Raw genomic sequence first — 22,238 nt, 5'->3', positions numbered from 1 at the left:
GCTCAAAAGACAATCATATAATACAGGACCTTGGGGAAGCTGGGTGCATACTGGCTGCTGTTCACAATAAAGCTGCCTGAACTGTCTAGACAGGACTAATCAACCTGAGCTGGATGAGTCGTACACAGCAGCTGGGGGATGGTGCAGCGATTGATTATTCTGTCTGGCAGAGACAACACAGTGAATATGTATTCTCAGGAGAACAAGGCTGGACCAGTGCATAATTAGAGCAAAAGAAGAAGCACCTGGGCAGCCACAGGAGCGCCAGGGCCTTCTTATCATAATTTTATAATTGTTTTTTTTTCAGTAAAGTCATACAGTACAGGGATTAGACAAGATATATGTGTCTGCATTAGTGTTGCTACAACTTTCTCAAGGCATGTTTGGTTCATAATGCATAAAAGCAAATGCAAGGTTTCCTTTAAATCTCTTGACAGGTTCTGATTAAAACTGACTTTCCCATCACTGGGGAAATCTGCGTCACAATCAGCCTAGTTTTAGGCATTTTATGGATCATCTATCTGTCGTATAGGTGAGTGACTGACAATCCCATCGAACAAGTGATGTGGTTGATCCTCAAAACCACATCCATTCATCATGTGATTTGTTTCCAACTCAATCCCATTGAAATTAATAAGGTGGAGATGCAATACCAATTACAGCCACTATAAAACATATGGTGGCGAAAATAGGGGAAGATCCAGAGGAACAGCATGGTTTAGCGTTCAAGTATATGGTGATCCAGTATTGTAACTTCTTGAAGAATACCGTAAGTTACTGTAAACTCTGAGGAAACATTCAACCATTACGTTCCCCATATATCATCGCTGGTGCAAAACTAGACTCATTTGGACCCAAAGCCAGATGGAGGAAACCGTGCCGCCATCTATAAGCCTAACAGTGCCACATCTGTACAATGTGTGTGCATCACTTGCCTTACAGAAGTAGTTACTAGCGATCGCCATTGTTCTGCCAAGTCTATTCACATGTTACATCTGATTCTAGGAAACCTGGAAGACAACCAACCCCCAGGGAGATGTACAGGTATTCACATTGTCATCCAGCTTTCCCAGACAGAGACTTCAAAAGGCTGGATTCCCACACACTGCTGTCTATGGGGTTTTTTCTCTGTTCTCTGTTTTTCTCCCAATAGGCTCCGAAAAGGTTGTTTTACAAAAATTTCAGTCTGCCAGCATTTACCTCCCATCTTGTATGACACACACCAGGTCTAAGTGCTTTCGGACCTATTCTCTTCCGTCACTACAACAATAATAACGGAAACCTAGCGGAGCAGTAAAAATGCCCACAGATTTCAATACAGCTTTTAATGGTTTCTATAAGTGTCAAATTGAACCAATATATTCTATTTATATCTATTGTATCTATTTTTTTTCTAGTATCCATTACTTGAGACTAAATAAAAATAAATAAATTGAGTGCTGCAGGTCAGGTCCGATTATCCGCTCAGATCTACTTCCAGACACATAAGGAAGCCACCGATTCCATTGAAAACAATGGACATTCTAGATTTCCATTATAATGGTTTCAGTAGTGAAAGAGAATAACCCGAGGGACACAGGTGTGAATCAGGCCTTACATAGCCAAAAAGTCCTGGCATGTGAATTTTTCCCCAACACAACAGAAAACTTAGGTACCCAATAATAATCGATGGAGTCTATAGCCCCCCCCACAGAAGTGTCACTTTTTTCAACCTTTCGAGGCTTCTATTCTTCCTACTCCTCTGCTTCTTTAACGCTTCAGAATAATGGGGGCCCCAAAAGAAAAAGTGAGTGTAGCCTAACCCGTAGACAACTACTAGAGACACACATTTTGCCTCCATAGTGTTGTATATGTTGGTGATAAAGTGTTTCAAATTCATAACAAAATTTTATGAAATTTCTTTTCTAGAGGGAGGTCTAGAAATTTCTTTTCTAGACCTCCCTCTTTACCGATACAAAAGAAATAAAAAAACAACTCTAGTCATGAAATTGAGTAAAGAGGAGTCAAGTTTAGAGGCTACATGTGGAGCTTCACTTCAGACGCCACTATATTTGGTTCTATAGGTACATGGATTTGGTGTCACATTACAAATAAGAATCTCATCCTTCAGATCACATCAGGCTAAGGCTATATTCACACTGCCGCTGCCCGCCCGTACCGCACCGGGCAACAGCAGTGCACGGGGAGAGGAGGAGGAGGTGAGTGCAGTTCACCCCCCGTCCCTCTCCATGGGAAGTTATGGCGCACGGCGCCGTACTACGGAAAAAGATAGGACATGTCCTATCTTTTTCCGGGGTACCGCTCCTGTAGGGCGCCGTGCGCCCTTTGCCGTCTATGGGGGACGTATATCGGCTGTATATACGTCGGCCGTATAAACGTCCCCCATACGGTAGTGTGAATGTATGTAACCTTATGGTTCTGTAATCTACAGAGATTCAGGCAGATTGGAAAAGGCAAGCTACGGATAAAGATCCAATTCTCACCTTTATCTTTTAAAGTGGTCTGTATTTCTGATTCTGTAGATCACAGAACCACCAGCCTGATGTGTTCTAAAAGATGAGATTCTTATCTCTAATACGCCATGAGTAGCATTCCCCTGCAGCCTCCAAACGTGGGGTCTTTAGGGCACTACTAGTGTAATGTTCTGCAAACTTATGGGGTTTTCTGTTCCTGCTACTTCTCCACTTCTGTAACAGAACAGAAAAGCGGAGGCCTCTGATGAAAATGTGAATACAGCCTAAACCAAACCTCAGACACATATTTGGCCTTAGCGTTGTGTTGCCAACGATGGAGATTTTTACTTTTATAAAATTTTATTCATGAACCTTGAAGTGGGATAGAAATCAGTTACATCCTCATACACTTTAGTCACACAGGTCACTTAGAGATTCCTATTCTCCTAAAAACAGTGGAAGTCCCCTCAGTCAGACCCACAGGTCACAATTCTTCCATAAATTTGCCTGATATGTCTCTGCTCCTCAAAAGAAGCAAGTTGCTCCTATACCCCATAGGAGCAGTGTACACAGTAATGGGAAATGTTACTGCTTTGGTGCTGATGTGTAAGGGGGGTGTCCCAAAGGTTAAAGTTTATCGATATGTCATCCCTGTGGGCTCCATGATCAAGTTCAAGAAGTTTTTGCTTTCTACACAACTGTAAAAATAGTTTCCTTTAAATGTTTTTTAATTTTTCTTTCGGGGGAGATGACGAGGACAGAGGAACAAAAGGACTTGGTTAAATCTCCCTAATTACATGTCCTCAGGCGGCGGCTGCTGGAGCATTACTCACTTTTTCCCATTGTGGTAGGAACAAAAATAGGAGGCGAGTGGCAGAAAGTAAGCGCAGGAGGCATTGTCTCATACACAGAAGAGACCGCTGCATGTTTGAAAAGTCGTAATCTTAATTTAGAGATGTGCTCACTCATATTACCTGACCGCACACCAATCTGAGAAGACGCATCTAGAGAAGACGTAGATCAGTCCTCATCCTTATGTTCACCTCTCCACTAGAGATAAATTATGTTCCGCTCTGTCACAGTAGAAAAGCAATTCTGGGGCCTGTACCGAACAGTCAATAAAGAAATATCCCATGCGCAAGCCATAATATCAGAGATGAGAACACCCCACATATGCTCACCCAGCAGTAGCCCAGCGCACTGAAGGGGTAAACGCTGCTCACCCTTCCCATCCTCATAGAAGGGCACGGCGCCCCGCCATAAACATGGAAGAAATATAGAGCATGCCATATCTTCTCCCTGTACACGGTACTGTGCCACAAGTGTGTGGGCACCGCAACACCGGCGGGTGCCATAGCCATCTAAGGGGACGTGAATATGACCCCACAACAGCTGTGTGAAAAAAGCCTTATAGGGGAGAAGGGTACACATTTCATTCGCCCCAAAATCACCCAATACACACTGATCATTGCAGCAGAAAGTTGCTGCTGCTGTTCCCCGGCTTCACCTTAAATTGCATTGTCAAGGTTGAAATCTGCACTAAAAATCTGCAGCTTAATATGCTGCAGATTTAAAGCAAATCAATAACCAAAATCCATCCTGATGAATTTACTCATAGATGAAGACACTGTGACTGTGGTAATCTCCTTATATTTGTTATCCATGGCCTCCTTCCTTCTAAAATTAACTTTTAAAATCATGCTAATGAGTCAGAAAGGTTCTGGGGGGTGTTACCAAAGGCCCTCCACGCTGCAGATTCACAGGTTATTATACTGTCTATCCCTACCCCTCTATACCGTCAGTACTCCCCTCATCAAAGCCCTTCAAGCTCATTAGCACAATTTTGCAAAGTTTATTTTAGAAGGAAGAAGGCCATATATAACAAATATATGGATCTATGAGTAAGTATTATGATTGATCTGTAAAAATCCCATGTACTGGTCACCGTATAATCACTACATGACCAGGGACACAGCAGCTCCTGTACACTTACCTATGTGTCTGTTTATTCAGGGACGCCGTCTCACAAAAAAAGGAGCGTTCCCAACATGCAATCTGCTTAAAATGTGCTGAACAATGGACAGAGAACAAACTGTCCCCATATTTTTGTATGCCCGTTTCTTACAAAAGAGAAATATCCGGTGGGTAACTACACCAAAGGCTCTTGCTCTGACAAGGCCTGATAAATGTTACACCTTCAGGCTGCCAGCTTTTGTGACAAGTTCGCTCTAAGGCTACATTAACACTAAAGTGTGCCTGCCGCACAAGGTGGTGCACGGGAGAAAAGGAGTGGGTGAGCACTGCTCACCCCCGCCCTTCTCCATATAGATGTATGGCACACAGTCCTATATTTTCCCAGGGTATGGGACAGAACCGTATCGCTCCGCGCGCCCATTGCCGGCCTATGGGGGACATATATATGACCGCAAGCTTGTGACAGTCTATCCGACCTCCAAAAGTCATGTCAATGTAGCCTAAGATAGGTGTGAAGGGAAGCGACGGATTTGGTTTAGCAGAAAGGACAGAGATTATATAGCATTAGTCAAATGCATTTCGCTAAAAAGTGCAATTTCGGTACACTCACCGGCTTCGGCATCTTGTCTGCGTTCGGGGTCAGCAAACGATTGTCCTCTCCTGCAAACAGATAGAACGGAGATGAATGCAAGCGAATTACACAATGTAATAAAACAGCACATAACAAGCAGTACACTGTAAGGTCACGTGTGCAGACCGTCCATTTTTCATCACTTCATCAAGTAAATGCTACAAATACTCCACAGAATCCAAACAGGTGAAGCAGACGCCCCTGTCAAATCATTTACATGTGAACGCACAGGACAATGAACAAATCCGAGAGTGGCCATCCAGGACCACCTGTCAATTGGTCTGGAGGGGGTCGGTGTCATTATTCAGAGGTTGGTGTCATTCATGGTTTGGTCTGTGAGAGGGGGGGGGGGGGGGTTCGGTGTCATTGCTCAATCGCCGGGGGGAGGGTCGGTGTCACCATTTGTGACTTGGTCTGGGTGAAGGGGTCATTATATGGTCTAACATATTGGGGACTTCCGACTAGAGATGGCGAGATGTGAAAGAATATGATTTGCTTCCTTTTGTATAGTGAGAAGAAAGAAGTTCTCCTGCGCAGTATAACAGCCAGTGAATCTGCAGCTCGGAGGGGCTCTAGTAACACCTCCAGGAGCCCATTGGGTTCATTTGCATAATTGCAAAAGGTGATTTTGGAAGGAAGGAGGCAAAGTTCCAGTTCCTGGATCTATGAGTAAGTGCCCCTGGTCTATCATGATGGATTGTGGTTTGGTTTTTACAGCGCATCTGCACCACGTTCACGAAATACTGCTCCATGCTGTAAACTGTGGGCAATATGTTTTACCGAAAGATAAGCCGGAAATGAAAACTTGAAGAGCGGCTTTTGTTCATAGGGTGAAAGCATCTGACGTTCCCAGCAGCAGTGACACTTATTATACGTGAGCCCCCGGGGGGAGGCTGGCAGCTGCTTCTGTGTGTGTTTACTCCTGGGTGAACCCTGTGTACAGGATATACATCCTGCTCATCCTTCCTCATGATCAGCCGGGGTCCTCAGCACAGACATAACTACTAGCAGGACTAGTGGCGAGGACTCCTGCACGCCATCCAACGCTGAACTATAACGTCATGCGGAGACCATCAGCATCACGCCTAGGAGTACAGGGTGGGGGAAGGGCTTTAGTAATACATACCTTCCCATAAAATATTTAGTGCATTAACAGATGAGTGAGTGCAGACTTTACTTCCTGTCTGGGTGACTACTATGCTCTCTACATGTAAAAAGGGGCAGTCTTACAATGGAAAGGTGATAAATATCTATATACAATGTATGTCCTACGTGCAGGAGAGTCCCTCGTAGATTGAATAACAGCCTGCAATGTCAATCAGCTGCCTCTAAAGCCAGCAGGATCTCGTCATGTATCAACAGTAGTTTGGACTCTCGGGATAGGGATGTAACATTACCACTGGGCATCCAATAGATGAACCTGCCACCGGATCTACCTTATTAGGTAGATCCGTGATGGTAGGTGTCCTTTAATATCCCATGCCGTGTACTGGGAAGCGGGAAAATAAGAATTGCAACTGTGAATGTTGGCAGGATTTTATAAAATTGCGCAGACACAGGGCAGGAATACTCTGTGCCGGCCTACTCTGCCAGCAGCCGTGCCCCTCCGTGCCCACATGGCCTGGATGTAGTCATAAGAATAAACAATTATTTCAGTGCCGAGCCAGAAATCTGGTATAGAAGCGCAGATAGAGGTCTCCCCTGGTGTACATGAAAAGGGGTCAGCCTGTGAGCACAGCCGGACAAAGTGGGATCCCAAAACAAAACTATTTTATGAGCAGTCAGAGTCAGTAAGAGGCTCCTTTACCCCTGCACAATAATAACACTTTGTAGTTACACACAGTAGTAGGTAAGTATCTGTAATATGGGAGATAGACAGATGATAGGGAGATGGATGATAGAAGATTAATATAAAAGATGATATAGATTTATAAATAGATAATAGATTTCTAGATGCAGAAATATACATTAGCGTGAATATAGTTTAGGCTTGCACAATGCATCGGTACTTTCAGAGTCAGAACGGCTCAGTACTGGGTTTCTATTACTTGCGGTACTGGATGACCTCTACTGCTCTATAGACTCCTTGTACGTATCTGTCTGCAGAGGAGACGTTGGGCAGGGAATCCTTTCTATAGATGTGTGAGGTTAGCGGCAGAGCAGGGGCCACATCATCAGGGAAATACCATGGACTGTCCCATACATGGTCTCTACATCACCCAGGGCTTCCCCTGACACGAGGCTCTATATTATTCAATACATTTTTTGCCCACAACCTCCACACTCCACCTGCCCTAGAGATAGGGCAATGCCACACGTAGCGTTTTTGCTAAGTTTTTAAGAACGCGTTTTCAGTCCGTTTAAAAACGCATCCGTTTTTGACCGTTTACCACGCGGTTGGCTGCCTAGAACGTGTTCATCTTAATAGATAAACAGGTTCAAAGCAGCCAAACGCATGGTAAACAGTAAAAAACTGATGTGTTTTAAAAATGCATGCTTTTTTTTTTTTAAACTGACTGAAAATGCATGCTTAAAAACAGACCAAAAAACGTGTGGCATCACCCATACAGAGACAGAGCCTCTATCCACTAGACCAGTGGTGGCGAACCTATGGCACGGGTGCCAGAGATGGCACTGAGAGCTCTTTTTGTGGGCACCCAGGCCTCCACCCCAACACATAGTTTGCCAGATAGAACTCAACGCTTCCTCCTGTGGTCCAATACATCCCAGGACTTGCCAAGCTCAGCGCTATTTTAAAGCAACATCCTTGGCTGCCAGGAGGAGAAAGAAGGTGTGGACAGAGATGGATTGTCATTGGAGGTCCTGCTCTGGGTCCCCTTATTTTTCCTTTTCAGGGCACCCTGGAAGGAAGCTACAATCAAAATTTCTCCATCATCTTTCTGCTGTATTGAACTCAGGACGCCAATACGATCAATACCTGTGATACAGCAGGGGTCACTAAGTTACTGCTTAAATTGTCATGTTGGCACTTTGCAACATATAAGTGGGTTATGAGTGTAGTTTGGGCACTTTGTCTCCTAAAGGTTCGCCATCACTGCCCTAGACTATGGACTTACTGGTTATCAATGGAAGGATTTTATGTAACTAAGAGCTTCACTCTGACGCTGGCTTCATACACTGCTATATAGAGATGGGTCTTCTCAGACATCTCTCTTTAGATCATCACATTATTATTATTTTTAAGCATATAATAAACTTACATTAAATTAATAAAAATGTATAAGAAAAAAAAAAAAAAAAAGGGCTCGTTCAGACAGGTGTGTCTGCAAAAAAATTAACATGTGGATATTGTATCCATATTGAGGAAAAAAAACCCTGCATACAGAGGTCATGCATGTGCCGTCCATGTTTTTGCGGATTCATTGACTTCTATGGATGTACATGGTCCACATTACGAGACAAAATAACACATGCTGCAGTTTTTGTCTGACTGTATACACATCCGTGAAAAAAAAAAAACGGACATGTGAACAGACCCATAGGAAACAGTGGGTCCGTTTGCCATTCGCAAAAAAAGTATAGCATACAGAAATCAAAAACGCCTGTCTAAATGAGCCCTAAATGATAATATAAAATAGTATACTAAATAGTAACAATACCAGGACAACCTTTACAATACATACACTACACCGTCATAAAACACTAAAGCTTCTCCTGGCAAATCACTGGTGACTGCTGCTGATCGCATGGGTTTTAATGGAAATGCACATGCGATTGGACTGGGCCCTGTCCCCAAATGTTTGTATTGCATTTCTAAACCCAAGCTAGATAGACTGTTACACAGATATATAGATAGGAAGATAGATAAAAAATTATAGGAGATAGATCACTAGACAAATAGATGATAAGAATCTACACCCGGGCAATCAACCAATGGGTAATAAATGAGCATAACATCTTCTGCCCACAAAATTCCACATACAGGGGGCAGGGGGTCCTGGGCAGATGCCCAGTTTGCTGCTCCCTAACACCAGCCCTGCTTATTAGCACTCTACATACACCTGCAACCTCTTAAGGATGTACATGTTCCATGTGCAGTCCAGAATGACTTCTTTACCATAAGGCCGGCGGCACACGTGGCATTTTTAACCCGTTTTTGTGCCATATTTAAGCAGTCCGTAAAAAAAAAGAAACGCATGCATTTTTTTGAAATATGCATGCGTTTTTTGAAAATGCATCCGTTTTGGACCGGTTTTACCAATTATCTTAATTAAAACAGGGCAAAAACGGATGAGTTTTTTAACGGACTGCTTAAAACCGGCCCAAAAACTGGTTCAAAGCGCCACGTGTGCCGCCTGCCTAAGGAATGTAAATAGGATAGTCAAGCTCAAGAGCAAAAATGTATGTGTTGGGGGCATTCCTGAAGTCACGAGTGTAGGTCCGGCGACTTGCCGGCGTAAAATGAAAAGCTCCATAACAGCAGCGCCAGAAGCTGCAGAGGTTGATGGACCAACGGGAACACATTTAAGAAATTTTTTCATTTACTCAAATGATCTGTGTTCTGCGGTTTCAGTCGGACGACTCCTTTAATGTCCGCTTTGTAAACATTTACATACACTTACGTCCTCGGCCAATCTTTCCATTAATATCGCTCACATCCTCATAGAGACTCTCTAATTCCACAAAAGTAATTAAACCTCCACCATTAAATAAAATGCCTTCTAAATCACAAACATCTGCCTCCCTCCGTGTACACAAACGCTTCTCCATGGGGCAGACAATGAGGAGCTATTCCAGGACCTGGTGTTTATTATCACTGGGCGCTCATTAACATGTGTATATACACAACATGTCAGGGAACGTCACACATCTGTGCCCGACACCAGAGCCGCCTGCAGAACAGCAGAGCATCAATAACAACTAATACAACGCAGACACCGCTAACTATTCTACAATACGTGGGAAACTACATTATATATCATATCACTTCAGACAATTTATTAATAATTCATTACAACAAAACCGCAGTTACATCTGGAAATATGCACAATGTGGATTGTGCAATACTGGTATAATAATAGGAGATTTTATTTCACAGTTTCATAATCATAATCCCCCCCCCCCCCATGACTTCTGTGAGAACCGTCTTAGGTTTACACAAAGCAGATTTGTTGTGTAAAATGCAGAAACTAAGAATGGGAACCATGGTGGCTCAGTGGTAAGCACTACGGCCTTGCAGCGCTGGGGTCCTGGGTTCAAGTCCCATCCAGGTCAACATCTGCAAAGAATTTGTATGTTCATTCCATGTTTGCATGGGTTTCCTCCAGGTCCTCTGGTTTCTTCCCATCCTCCAATGGGGCTCGCAATCTTATGAACCTACCAGTATGTTTTGGAGGCAGGCACTGATTTGGCAAAGCTCTGTGTAGTGCTGCGTAATCTGTGTGAGCTATATAAAGAATTATTATTATAAAGAATTATCACTACTAATGTATCTCATGCATCTGGGAGCTGGCTTTTCTGCCTAAGGCACTTCATTTTTGGAGACCACATCAGCTCAGCTCCTCCTGCTCTATAACAAGCTGCCTGCAGATAGGACACAATGTACAATCTGCTCAGCTCCTCCTGCTCCATAACATGCTGCCTGCAGATAGGACACAATGTACAATCTGCTCAGCTCCTCCTGCTCCATAACATGCTGCCTGCAGATAGGACACAATGTACAATCTGCTCAGCTCCTCCTGCTCTATAACATTCTGCCTGCAGATAGGACACTATATACAAACCCTCAGCTCCTCCTGCTCTATAACATTCTGCCTGCAGACAGGGGGCCACCATGTACAATCTGCTCAGCTTCTCCTGCTCTATAACATGCTGCCTGAGATTGTACATAGTGTCCTATCTGCGCAGCTCCCATTGGTCTTTAACATGCTGCCCGCAGATTGTACATCGTGCCCTCCTATCTGCAGGCAGCATGTTATGGAGCAGGAGGAGGTGAGCAGATTGCGCATAGTGCCTTGTCTGCTCAGCTCACGTCGGTCTATAACATGTTGCTCGCAGATAGGACACTACGTACAATCTGCTCAGCTCCTCCTGCATGAGCTATACTTTCATGGCGTAGTCTTCAGAGCCCCCCATTAACAAGAAGACCAGTGTGATACTGTAGGACACAGCTACAGCGCACAGCAACGGTTTTCTATTTTTCGGAAGACAAGTAACCTCACGTAGACTTGCTTGTGTACCATTGACCAGCGATCCTAAAATCAGCTTGTCTTCCTCTGCAATACGAACAAACAATACAGATTTCCATATGCACCGTACAAAATCTATTCAACTGGAAGAACAGAAGCTTTGATGTGAGGATCAAAGGCGATTCTAGGAAACCTCAGAACAGCCTCTTCCTTCTAGGAATAGAGAGAGGACCCGTTTACATACTCTCTTTTAGTGCTTGATTCATCCGGTACCCTTACATTTTCCTAGTAAAATAACTTGGGCTCACTATAAGAATAGTTAGGAATATAGCATCAGACATGGGTAACTACCATTGCCCCCCTCCCCCCCATTGGTCACAGGAATAGGGGGTCCACTGAAATCTATGGGACTTTTGCAATCCTTGTAAAGTACTCGGCTTCTTTGGGTAGTTCAAAGAGACAACAGGGACAGTGGTGAACGCTCTTTCAGAGGGGTAACTTGGGACATGACCTGTAGGTATTCCAGCAATTGGATTTCCAGCGATTCATCAGCTTTCCCTTATTCAGTCCATGGGGAAGAGTTTGACCCGGCTGTGATCGTCTGAAAACGTGCGAGTTGTGTTTCATGTCAATCCACCAAGAGGGTCAGCTGTATAAATGTTCAATAAATAAAAATGATATTTACATACAGATAGAAGGCCATTTGTATATAAAGCGCAAGGCTTGGAGAAAAGGGCTCCTCCGGAGGTCCCAGCTGTTCCTTCCTCCTATATATACATACATACATATATACATACATACATTATATATATATATACACAGAAGAAAGAGGATGTATGGGGAAGGTTCCTCCAGTACAGTTCTTCACAATCCCATCCTACTGCATCAGACATGTACAGGCGGAGGAGGCGGATGGAGACGAGAATACAAAAGGAAGAAGCAGAGTAACTTCCAATGGCTCCCGCTGTGCTTTCTATTCTTCCCATCACAATATTACATTAAGCTAAAGCCCAACTGGACAAAAATGAGCCGCACAATCAGATGGATCCCATAGACCAGTGATGGCTAACCTATGGCACTGGTGCCAGAGGTGGCACTCAGAGCCCTTTCTGTGGGCACTCAGGCCATCACCATAGATGACTCCAGGTATCTTCCTGCAGTCCCAGACAGCCCAATACTTGCTGTGCACAGAGCTATATTAAAGTGACAGCGCTCCTGGGACTATTTTCTGCTTTATTGGTGTCCTCAGGGGGCTGGCATCAATGAAAACTGTGACAGAGAAGGGAGTATAAATCACAAATTACATTTTTGTGTTGGCACTTTGCGATAAATAAGCGGGTCTTTGTTGTAGTTTGGGCACTCGGCCTCTAAAAGGTTCGCCATCACTGCCATAGACTATAGTCCTATGCGGTATAGGGCAGCTGGGTGGAGCTGGCCTAGTGGTCCAAGCAATTTGGATTCCAGTGGTTGTACCTCCAGCAATCAGAAATGTATTTCCTATCCCGCTGATGGGAGGATACATGTCTATACAATGATGTGCATAATATACAAGTACAGGCCCCTAAGCCTTCAATATGACGTTACAGGGCGATGCATACTGCCCCGTGGTGCCTAGGAAGTACAACTCACTACACAGTGGAGATAGTAGAAGCCATTTGCACATATCTGCCATGTAATACTCCTCTGCAATCTTCACTGGTTGACATCGCTTTTGCCAGGGCTGCCAGGAGAAGTCTCCATTAAGATTGGCTGATCACAGCAGTGACTGTGGCTCTACTATCCAAAATCCATCACGATAAACCAGGGACATTACTCATACATCCAGGCAGCGGGCCTCTGGTAATATTACTATATTTGTTATCCACAGTCTTCCTTCTAAAATCAAATTATGCTAATGAACCAGAAGGGCTCTGGGGGTGTTAGCAGAGCACTCTGTGCTATAGCTTAACATGATGTTACATTGTCTCACCTTCCCACTGCACTTGGCGTTTGGGGGCGGAAGGAGCGCACCAGCACTGTGAAGCTATAGCACAGACGGGCTCTGGTTACACCTCCAGGAGCCCTTAAGACTCATAAGCATAATTTTTAAAAGTTGATTTTAGAAGAAGGCAAATATAAGAAGATTAGTACAGTCACAGCCTGTGGATCTATGAGTAAGTGTCCCTGGTTTATCATAACACATTTTGATGGTAGATTTCCTTTAATAGCAAAATCCATGCTAGTGATCTTCCATCATTTGTATCTGTGTCTTGCTTAAAGGGGCCTTCCAGGAATTTAACCCCTTCCCGACGCGCGCGGGCCGAGCCCTCTCCATAGCCGGTAAGTCTTTGCTGCATATTGCATACAGCTATTGCATACAGCTAGCACCGATCGCGGGTGTTTTCACCTCGATCGGCGCCGGCAATGCTGCAGGCGGCTTCTAAGAGATGGCGCTGCCATCTTGTCGTGGATCGCTGCTCCCCGATGACGTCACGGGGAGCGGCGATCCGTTGCCATGGTAGCCTCGGGTGTTCCGAATACCCGAGGCTACTTCGTTTTAACCCATGCATTACAATGTGCTAATTGCACATTGTAATGTATGAGTAGTAAAACCCCCATATACTGCCATACTGTAGTATGGCAGTATATGATAGGATGAATCAGACTACCTAGGGTTAGAGTACCCTAGGGAGTCTGAAAAATAGTAAAAGTAAAAATAAAAAAAAGTAAAAAAAAAAATTATAATAAAAAACCTAAAAATTCAAATTACCCCCCTTTCCCTAGAACTGATATAAAAATAAATAAACAGTAAAAATCATAAACACATTAGGTATCGCCGCGTCCGAAAATGCCCGATCTATCAAAATATGATAATGTTTTTTCACTATGTTTAACCTCGTAACGGAAAACAGCGTCCAAAGTCGAAAATGGCATTTTTTTGCCATTTTGAAAAATATAAAAAAAATTCTTAAAAAGTGATCAAAAGGTCGTACAGTCCCAAAAATTATAGTAATGAAAATGCCATCAAAATTCGCAAAAAATGACACTATCCACAGCTCCGTACACCAAAGTATGAAAAAGTTATTGGCGCCAGAAGATGGCAAAATAAAAAAAATATATATTTTGTACAGGAGGTTTTAATTTTTTTAAATGTATGAAAACATTAAAAAACCTATACAAATTTGGTATCCACATGATCGTACCGACCCACAGAATAAAGTAGACATGTCATTTGGGATGCAGAGTGAAAGCTGTGAAATCCAAGCCCACAAGAAAACGTCGCAAATGTGGTTTTTCACCATTTTCACTGCATTTGGATTTTTTTTTCCCGCTTCCCAGTACACGCCATGGAATATTAAATACCGTCACTATGAAGTGCAATTTGTTATGCAGAAAATAAGCCAAAACAGAGCTCTTTATGTGGAAAAATAAAAAAGTTATAGATTTTTGAAGTTGGTGAGTGAAAAATGGAAGTGAAAAAACTAAAAAAGGCCAAGTCGTTAAGGGGTTAAGATTAGTGACCATGAAGAGAGCCATGTCGGCCCATTGAAATGAATAAGATGGTGATGCAACCGGACCACGTGATAAATTAATGTGACATCACCGGCCTGTGAAGAAGAGTCTGATTGATGTAGGTGCCACTTGTTGGTCCCCTACGGATCAGAAATTCATGTCCCAGTCTTTTAAAAATCCCAATATTAATTTAGAGGGAAGGCCTAAAAACTACTGGAGGTGTAGCCTTTTAAAGGATATAAGTCAAATATGTGTGTGTCATGACCTCCGTGGCGGAGACCAACTCACCGAACCCCAAGGGTTCGATAGAACCCAGGTTAAGAACCACTCATTAAAACCTATGGAGCCTGGAGCCCCTGAGGCTCATTTGCATACAGTCCTTCATCCTGGTGGTAGGTGCCCTTTTAGGTGTCCGTGCTATGAAGTTGGCTACTACAGCTTTAAATAAAATCACAAATACAAAAGTAAAGGCTACACAAAGCACAAGGTTACAACAAGTAACCTAAAATACAATTGTGATTATGGGAAATAAAACCTGCAAATGATGACTTTCGCAGCTGCCTCTGGAGGCCTTTTCCGGTACAACACAAGGGCATGGCTGTGGTTTTCACAGGCCACTCATTGTAGAAGTGTCTGAAAATAGTCCTGACATACCAGAGGCCTATACTTCCTCTCTATTTATATCCAGGAATCCTACAATCCCAGCATCGCTTCCCATCATTATGTGTGGTCAGTGCGGCGCACGTGACTGATAAATACAGCTCAGAATCAGTCAAAAACAGACTGATCAGATGTTTCCTGCGGATCAATCTTGCAGCACGTTATAGAGCAGAAGGAGCTGTGCAGTGAAAACATAGTATTGTAGGAGAGGATTCAGAATGACACTTGTATCTGTGATCTATCCCATTCCCAGCACAGGTCCTATCCTTATACATATAGCCAAACATGACGTATAGCGGCCACAACAAGCCATCAGCACCCAGTGTTCATCCGCCGCACCTAAGGGACCAAAGATATCTCTAATGGAACTTGTTTTTAGTTGCACTGAATACACCCTTATGATATACTCATCTGGGTTCACAATAGGTGAACCTGCCCTTTAATGTCTTTTCCAGTCCTTGCCATAAAGGAAAGACAAAGTATAATGATATTACCATTGCCGCAGTTATTCCATAGCACAGAGTTATAACACATAGTCTGCTCTCACAGCTCATACATCACCACTACGACCATATAAAACCAGACCCAGACATCTGTATCCCTGGGCTAGTATACAGTCATCTTTCTAAGCTCCTGTCATCCCCAGCCATGATCTGAATACAATTCTGATGGCAAATATCTACAATTCAGACAGAAGTTAAGACTCTAGTGCCGAGGAATTTGTTGGTACTGTAGGTTTATAGCAGTCAGGACAATAGATACAACATTCAGTCGCTCCTGACTCATGATGGCAATTCAGGCGGTCCCCTACTTAATGACACCAGACTTACAGACGACCCCTAGTTAAAGACGGACCCCTCTGCCCACTGATCTTTGGTGAAGCTCTCTGGATGCTATAATTACTATAGTCTCTGGCTGCAATAATCACCTGTAAGGTGTCTGTAATGAAGATTTATTCATAATCCTTGGTCCTATTACAGCAAAAAATGTTGAAAATCCAATTGCCACTGAGACAAAAATTCTTTTTTTGTCTGCACCTACAATTATAAAATATACAGTTTCTACTTACATACCAATTCAACTTAAGAACAAATCTATGTAACCTTGTATGTAACCTGGGGACTGCCTGTAGTATGGCATGAAAATATTAGGACAAAGGAATAGCCCCTGAATGTTAGCAAATGACTCCACTGGAGCAGTGGAAGTCACAGATCCTGACCTATTTCACCCCTTAGATGCCACGGTCAATTTGCAACTAGGTAGGTTTATGAGAGAAGAGGGTTTAGCTTTGGGCTGCTCCATAATACAAATCATTGAACATTTTCTCAGCTCTTTTCGACTTCGTTCTGACGTCCATGGTGTGCAAATTGGGACACAACAAAATAAATGCAGGGATTTGGCCCACAGTGTCCTCTTGTGTATAACCGTTCTTCCTACATCCATCCTACAGCTATTTTAGCAACTATAAAATTAACCTTCCAAAAAGTGTGGAATTAACCTTGACAGGAAACTGGTGGAAGCTTTGAGATCACAGTTCCCCTTTTCATCACACCCACAGCCATAAAATACCTGGGCAGTCAAATCTGACAATAATGCCAACACTTTTTCACTTTAATTCGCTCCTTTTTTTTTAAAAAAAAGGTAATCTACCACCAGGATGATGGATTGTAAACCAAGCAAACTTACATGGCTGGTGTTTGTCCTCTCCATCAGAATCCACTCTTCTTTTAGCTTCTCAATTGCTCGTTTCTACAAAATAAGGCTTTCAAGATTATGCGAATGAGCCTCGGGGGCTCCACGCTCAATTGACAGCCATAGAGCCAAGATCCCCCCCAAGGTTAATTTGCATAATTCTGTAAAGCCTTGCTCTGTAAAAAAATAAATAAATAAATAAAAAAGGCAGAAGAAGCAGAAAGAACGGATCCTGCCAGAGGGGGCCTACACCAGTATGTAAGTGTACTTGGTTTACAACCCTTCATCCTGGTGTCCTTTAAAGGGAGATTTCTCCACATGGAAACGCGGCCTCATATCTAGATTGGGGCGGATCAACTGTATTAAAATAAACACCCTTCTCCGCCTATTGTATCCATTTCAAACTACCCCTTCACTTGCCTTAGGGTGAATACACACGTGGCGTTTTTAGGCCGTTTTTGGGCCGTTTTGAAAACGCATGCGTTTTTGACCAGTTTGAATTAAGATAATTGGTCAAACCTGTCAAAAACACGCCACGTGTGTCTTCACCCTTACTCCTTTTTTCCATTCAATCAAGCTCCTCATTTTCCAAATTTGTTTTGGCTTCGTCCTCGACAATGGTTTCCAAGTCAGCCCTGTGGGTGGCTTAGCCCTTTCAGGCTGCAGGGTTTACTTTTTGACGACTGCTGCTAGATGAACAGACTGATTTCACAGCAGAAAAGGTAAATATCACCCGATGCCCCCTCTCTAATCTCCCGAGGTATTGGGCCGGCCTTTACCCCCTTCTCCGACTTCCCCGATGCCCGGAACCTGATGACTTTATGCTGTCAAACGTTTCTTCAGAGATGCCTCTTACCCCAGTAACATTCAACAGAGACTTCCCACCAGGTATACATTTTTTCCTATCTTTCCAGAAATAGAGAAGCCTAACCCCTTGCCTTCCTTACTGTCTCAGGTCCAAGTAGCCTCAGCTCCCCTGACATGGTAATGTCAGAACGCCAACTATTCACAACTTTAAAATTACTACCAACGTAGCAAAGACAACATTTATTTGGGGCCTGGGAAAATAGATGCCCGATTCTGTCAGATAGAATACACAGAACTACATAAGTATTGCAGTGCTTTATATAAGAGATCAAAAAGATCTCCTGCAGTGCGGACCATCCGACTAGTGGCCCAGGTCTACGTTTCTGGGGGGCCGCATTACATGCACAACAGCTGGAAGCTGTGGAGCTCGCCAATCGACGTTATAATATTTGAAGATCTTGAACCCTTACTTTATATTTTTACCCACCGAAAGGTTTGATCTGATTGATTTCCCCTCCGGGGAACATTGCAAGAAGAAGGGACATTTCTTCTTTTTCTGTGCAGAACTGACATTTATTGGTTTCCCATCTAACTCCATTCCTTTTTGTTGCAGAATTCATAGGAGCTTGATTTTGGCTTTTATCCCCTTGTGCATGATATAAGATGTACAGTAGGTTCTGCAAGTTTTTTTTTTATCTAGAATAATTCATTGACATCGCAAATAATCCCTTTAAGCACATTTACAGCTTTCTAAGGATATTTGTGAGCCCTCGAAGGGTTCAGTGCCAATGTCACTTTAAATCACCACCAGCAGGGATCACCATAGTGTCGGCTATTTATAAGGCGAGTATAGTTTATATGGTTAAGTTATAACATCCTACAAAACTTTTTGTATTTTCAGAACGATGGTCTTACACTAGGTCAAGATGTGGGCGGGGGTCTGACGATTAACAACCCTACTGATCAGGTGCCAAGGCAAGCACAGCAGACTCAAGTCACATGACCCTTCTGTTACAGAGCGGACATACCATTCCTAGCTTATACCTGGAATACATTGAGTAGGGCTGCGGCGCTGCTTTGAATATTGCAGCCCTGTCAATCATCAATGGGATGTGTTATTGATCTGACATTAATGACCTACCCTAAAAGAGACGCCCTCAACTTAAAAGTCCCAAATACCACTTTAAGGATTATTTGGAAGACGCCCAAAGAACATACGTGCAGGTGATGGCTTAAGGTCACAGTGTGAATACCTGCATAGATTATCAGCGCCGGCTGCAGCTTTATCCAAACACTATCAATGAAAAGCAAACAGCTGCTCGAGTGTCAGAATAACTCAGCCCATTGCGATAAAGCCCTGTGTATACAGAGCTGGCGAATTATGAGCGCATCTCCTTATACAAACACAACTAGGATGTGCCCGGGGCAGGATAATACACAGAGTGATAACTTACGGAAGGTTTTGCCATAATGTTCTTAGAAGTAATATCCTGCAAATGTGGACAATTGAGTAAAGAACAGCTAGTAAACTCCAAATAATCAGCCCAAAGATGATGGTCATATTAAAGGGATGCTCTGGAATCAGGAAACTGGTGGAGGACATATCCGAAAAGGAGTATTGCAGCCGTATCCTATGCATTATTAGTAGCAAGTAGATGGCTGCATGTATATGAAGGAAGAGACTGCTGCAGCTAATAGCAACAAATACGTATGCAATTTTTGTTGCAGTTTCTGTAGACCTGCAATGTCTGAATACAACCATTGACCTGGGACAAACAGAGAACAATAGTAACCTGCAGCAATTTACAGTCACAATATAGTGCATGGGATTTGGGTGTGTAGAGGGTACACAGCTTTTAAAAACCTTTGCAAAAAAAAACACTCACGTTGGAGCCAAAAGCTGTAAACTTTATAACATAGATACATGTTATCCTGCTGTTATGAAGCTATGGTATGACCGGGCACCTTGGGATGACGGGTCATTACGTCACGTTTGGTGGAGTGTTTTCCCCTACAGTTGATCCGTCAATTTTTTACCCCCCCCCCCCCCCCAAAATAGACAGGAGTCCAAACACCAGCCAAGCTGTCAATCGGCAAACCAAACACATGTCTTCAATTCAATAAAGTGATCAACCATAACAAACATCTTAAAGGAGTTAAAAATGTCTGATGATGGACTTCTTATGGTGGTCACATTTCATGGACTGAACCCCAGTCCAGGGATGTAGACATGATGTAAGGGGGGGTCCCTGTATCCACGCAGGACCACCACACTGTATTATAATGGTTTTCAGTCCGGCACAAGAGCCCAGCAGGGATTCCTAGCGCTGTATACAACTATGATGCTTGGACTCTAAACCCTGGGGCAATGTTCTTAAAGGAAGCCTTTCAGTAAACCAACTACAAGTAGTTATGGATCTGTGGTTTAGAGTCCCAAATCGCCCTGCAACATGTCAGTCCGATGCATCGAGCCCCGGTGAAAGCAGCTTAGTACATACCAGCTTCATTCTGTACCTACCCCTGCATGGGGGTGTACTCCGCAGCTCCACCGCAAAAATGGTGAGAGCTCTGGACAGAAATATTATAGGGCGATTTGGGATGCTAAACCAGTGGTCCAAAAGGACCTGCGAGTGGTTTAGTGTCTAAAATAGCCCTGACAAGTTTCCTTAAAACACAGCCTATATTTATCCTATACAGAACCTATAAGGTATTGTTTAAGGAGCTGTCCCAAGTTTAGAAGTTTTTTACAGATTCTCCCCCAAACATGATGAGGATAGGGAAAGCTGAAGCCCAAGTTACAACGCAACTCAATTCATGTTGCTATTTCCCAAAGGCAAGTGTTCACTCCTTTCGACGTGGCGGAATTGTAAATCAAAACGCAACGTGTGAACGTAAGCCAAGGCTACATTTTAGGGGTGCAAACTGAGCGACAGGTGGAGCCCGACCACGCAATGTCTTTTGCCGTTTCCTTCTAACTCAATAGTTAGTCCACGTTCACATGTTGCATTTCTGAACACAAGTGAAAGCTTGAAGGGGAGGAGCTTGTCCTGATCGCAGATGCGTTTACAGCAAAACGCCAATGGGATTTTCATTCCCGGTGGCAATTGTTTCGCTGTAATCGCGTCTGTGATTGGGACAATTGTGTTTCTAAATACATGAACATGGCGCTAGACTACTAGATCCAAACGTAGGGGCAGCCGTGACTTGATCATGGTTCCACATCACAGCTGCCTTTCCGTCACTATTACATCGGCGCGACTGATGTGCGGCTTATTCCTTATAAATCGTGAGAAATTTGCGCAAAGGAGTCATTTTTTGTACCAAATTTCATGAATTTGTCAGCTCAGGTCCCTGGCATAACACAGAGGTCACATACCAGGGCACACATAAGACAAGTTTCAGTAGATCCCCTCACTCAAATTATATAATAAAGGAAGTAATTTTTTTTTTTCACAGGGCTCCAAAATTTAGTTATTTCCACTGAAAACTAACTGAACTCAAAGAAAGTTGCAATGTTGTGTGTGTGACACCCTGGGCTCTGCTACATCAGGATGAGGACAGAGAGGCCTCTATGTGACACAGACATGAGGGCACAGCACTCAGACACTACTACACCACCCCCGGCCGCCATCATGAACTTTAGTCCCCTGGGCTGGATAATCGCATTCAGCATATAGTAAACTTCTCGTCATCCGACGACTTTTTAGCGTTAAAGCGCAACGTCATGTGAGAAATGGCGCTAAAGTTCCGTCAGAATGGCGCCGGCCGTACCTGTGTGGGGCCCCGGGCTCCTCCGTTACCGCCGCCTCCTCCTCCTCCCTCCTGTAGGCTCCGTTACTCGGGCGGCTCTGGAGGATGTCGGCGCCTCGGCTGCTGCGGCTGTGTGGGCTGAGGCCGCGCAGTCTCCCTAGGGAGGAAGAAGAGGAGGAGGAGAAAGGAGACAGGAGGGAGGAGGAGGAGGGCTGCACAACATGGCGGCTCATGGAGGGTCCGGCAGAGGGGAGACCTCATAATAATGTGTATATGATAATAATGACCGCACACAGGACAGGGGCGCTGCGCCATCACCCTCACATCATGGCGCGCACATCCTCTCACAAACATCATGGACACTTGTTGTTACTTGTGGAGAAAAGTGTAGTGTGAGCCCAGGACAGGGCAATGGCGGGAGGACATGGAGAAAAAGTAGGGGAAAAGTACTAGTTTAAGGTGGTTTTATAAATTGTTTATTCAGCTAGTGGGAAAGTTTTGTGACAACTAATATGGACCCCGCTACAACTTGTCTGGGAGCTATTTTATTAGATGAAAGTATCGCTTAAAGGGGTTTTCCCATAAGATAGTCCCTATCCACAGGAGAGTCCATCACTGAGACCCACACAG

The 22,238-nt window shown here is 43.7% G+C and overlaps 1 protein-coding gene across 1 annotated transcript in view; it reads right to left on the bottom strand.

Annotated features, from left to right (window-relative positions):
* Window positions 1-21,807, bottom strand: part of RDX (radixin) — a 62,276-nt gene extending 40,469 nt beyond the window's left edge. Inside the window, exons 1-2 of the mRNA XM_072134250.1 lie at window positions 21,630-21,807; window positions 5,038-5,087 (exon numbers count right to left, since the gene is read on the bottom strand). Coding sequence (XP_071990351.1) covers window positions 5,038-5,049 — 12 coding nt within the window. The 5' untranslated portion in view covers window positions 5,050-5,087; window positions 21,630-21,807. The remainder of the gene's footprint in view (window positions 1-5,037; window positions 5,088-21,629) is intronic.
* Window positions 21,808-22,238: the final 431 nt, after the last annotated feature.

This window comes from Engystomops pustulosus, chromosome 2 (genome assembly GCF_040894005.1).
Source record: "Engystomops pustulosus chromosome 2, aEngPut4.maternal, whole genome shotgun sequence".
NCBI lineage: Eukaryota > Metazoa > Chordata > Amphibia > Anura > Leptodactylidae > Engystomops > Engystomops pustulosus.
This window is presented reverse-complemented; position numbering and strand designations above follow the sequence as displayed.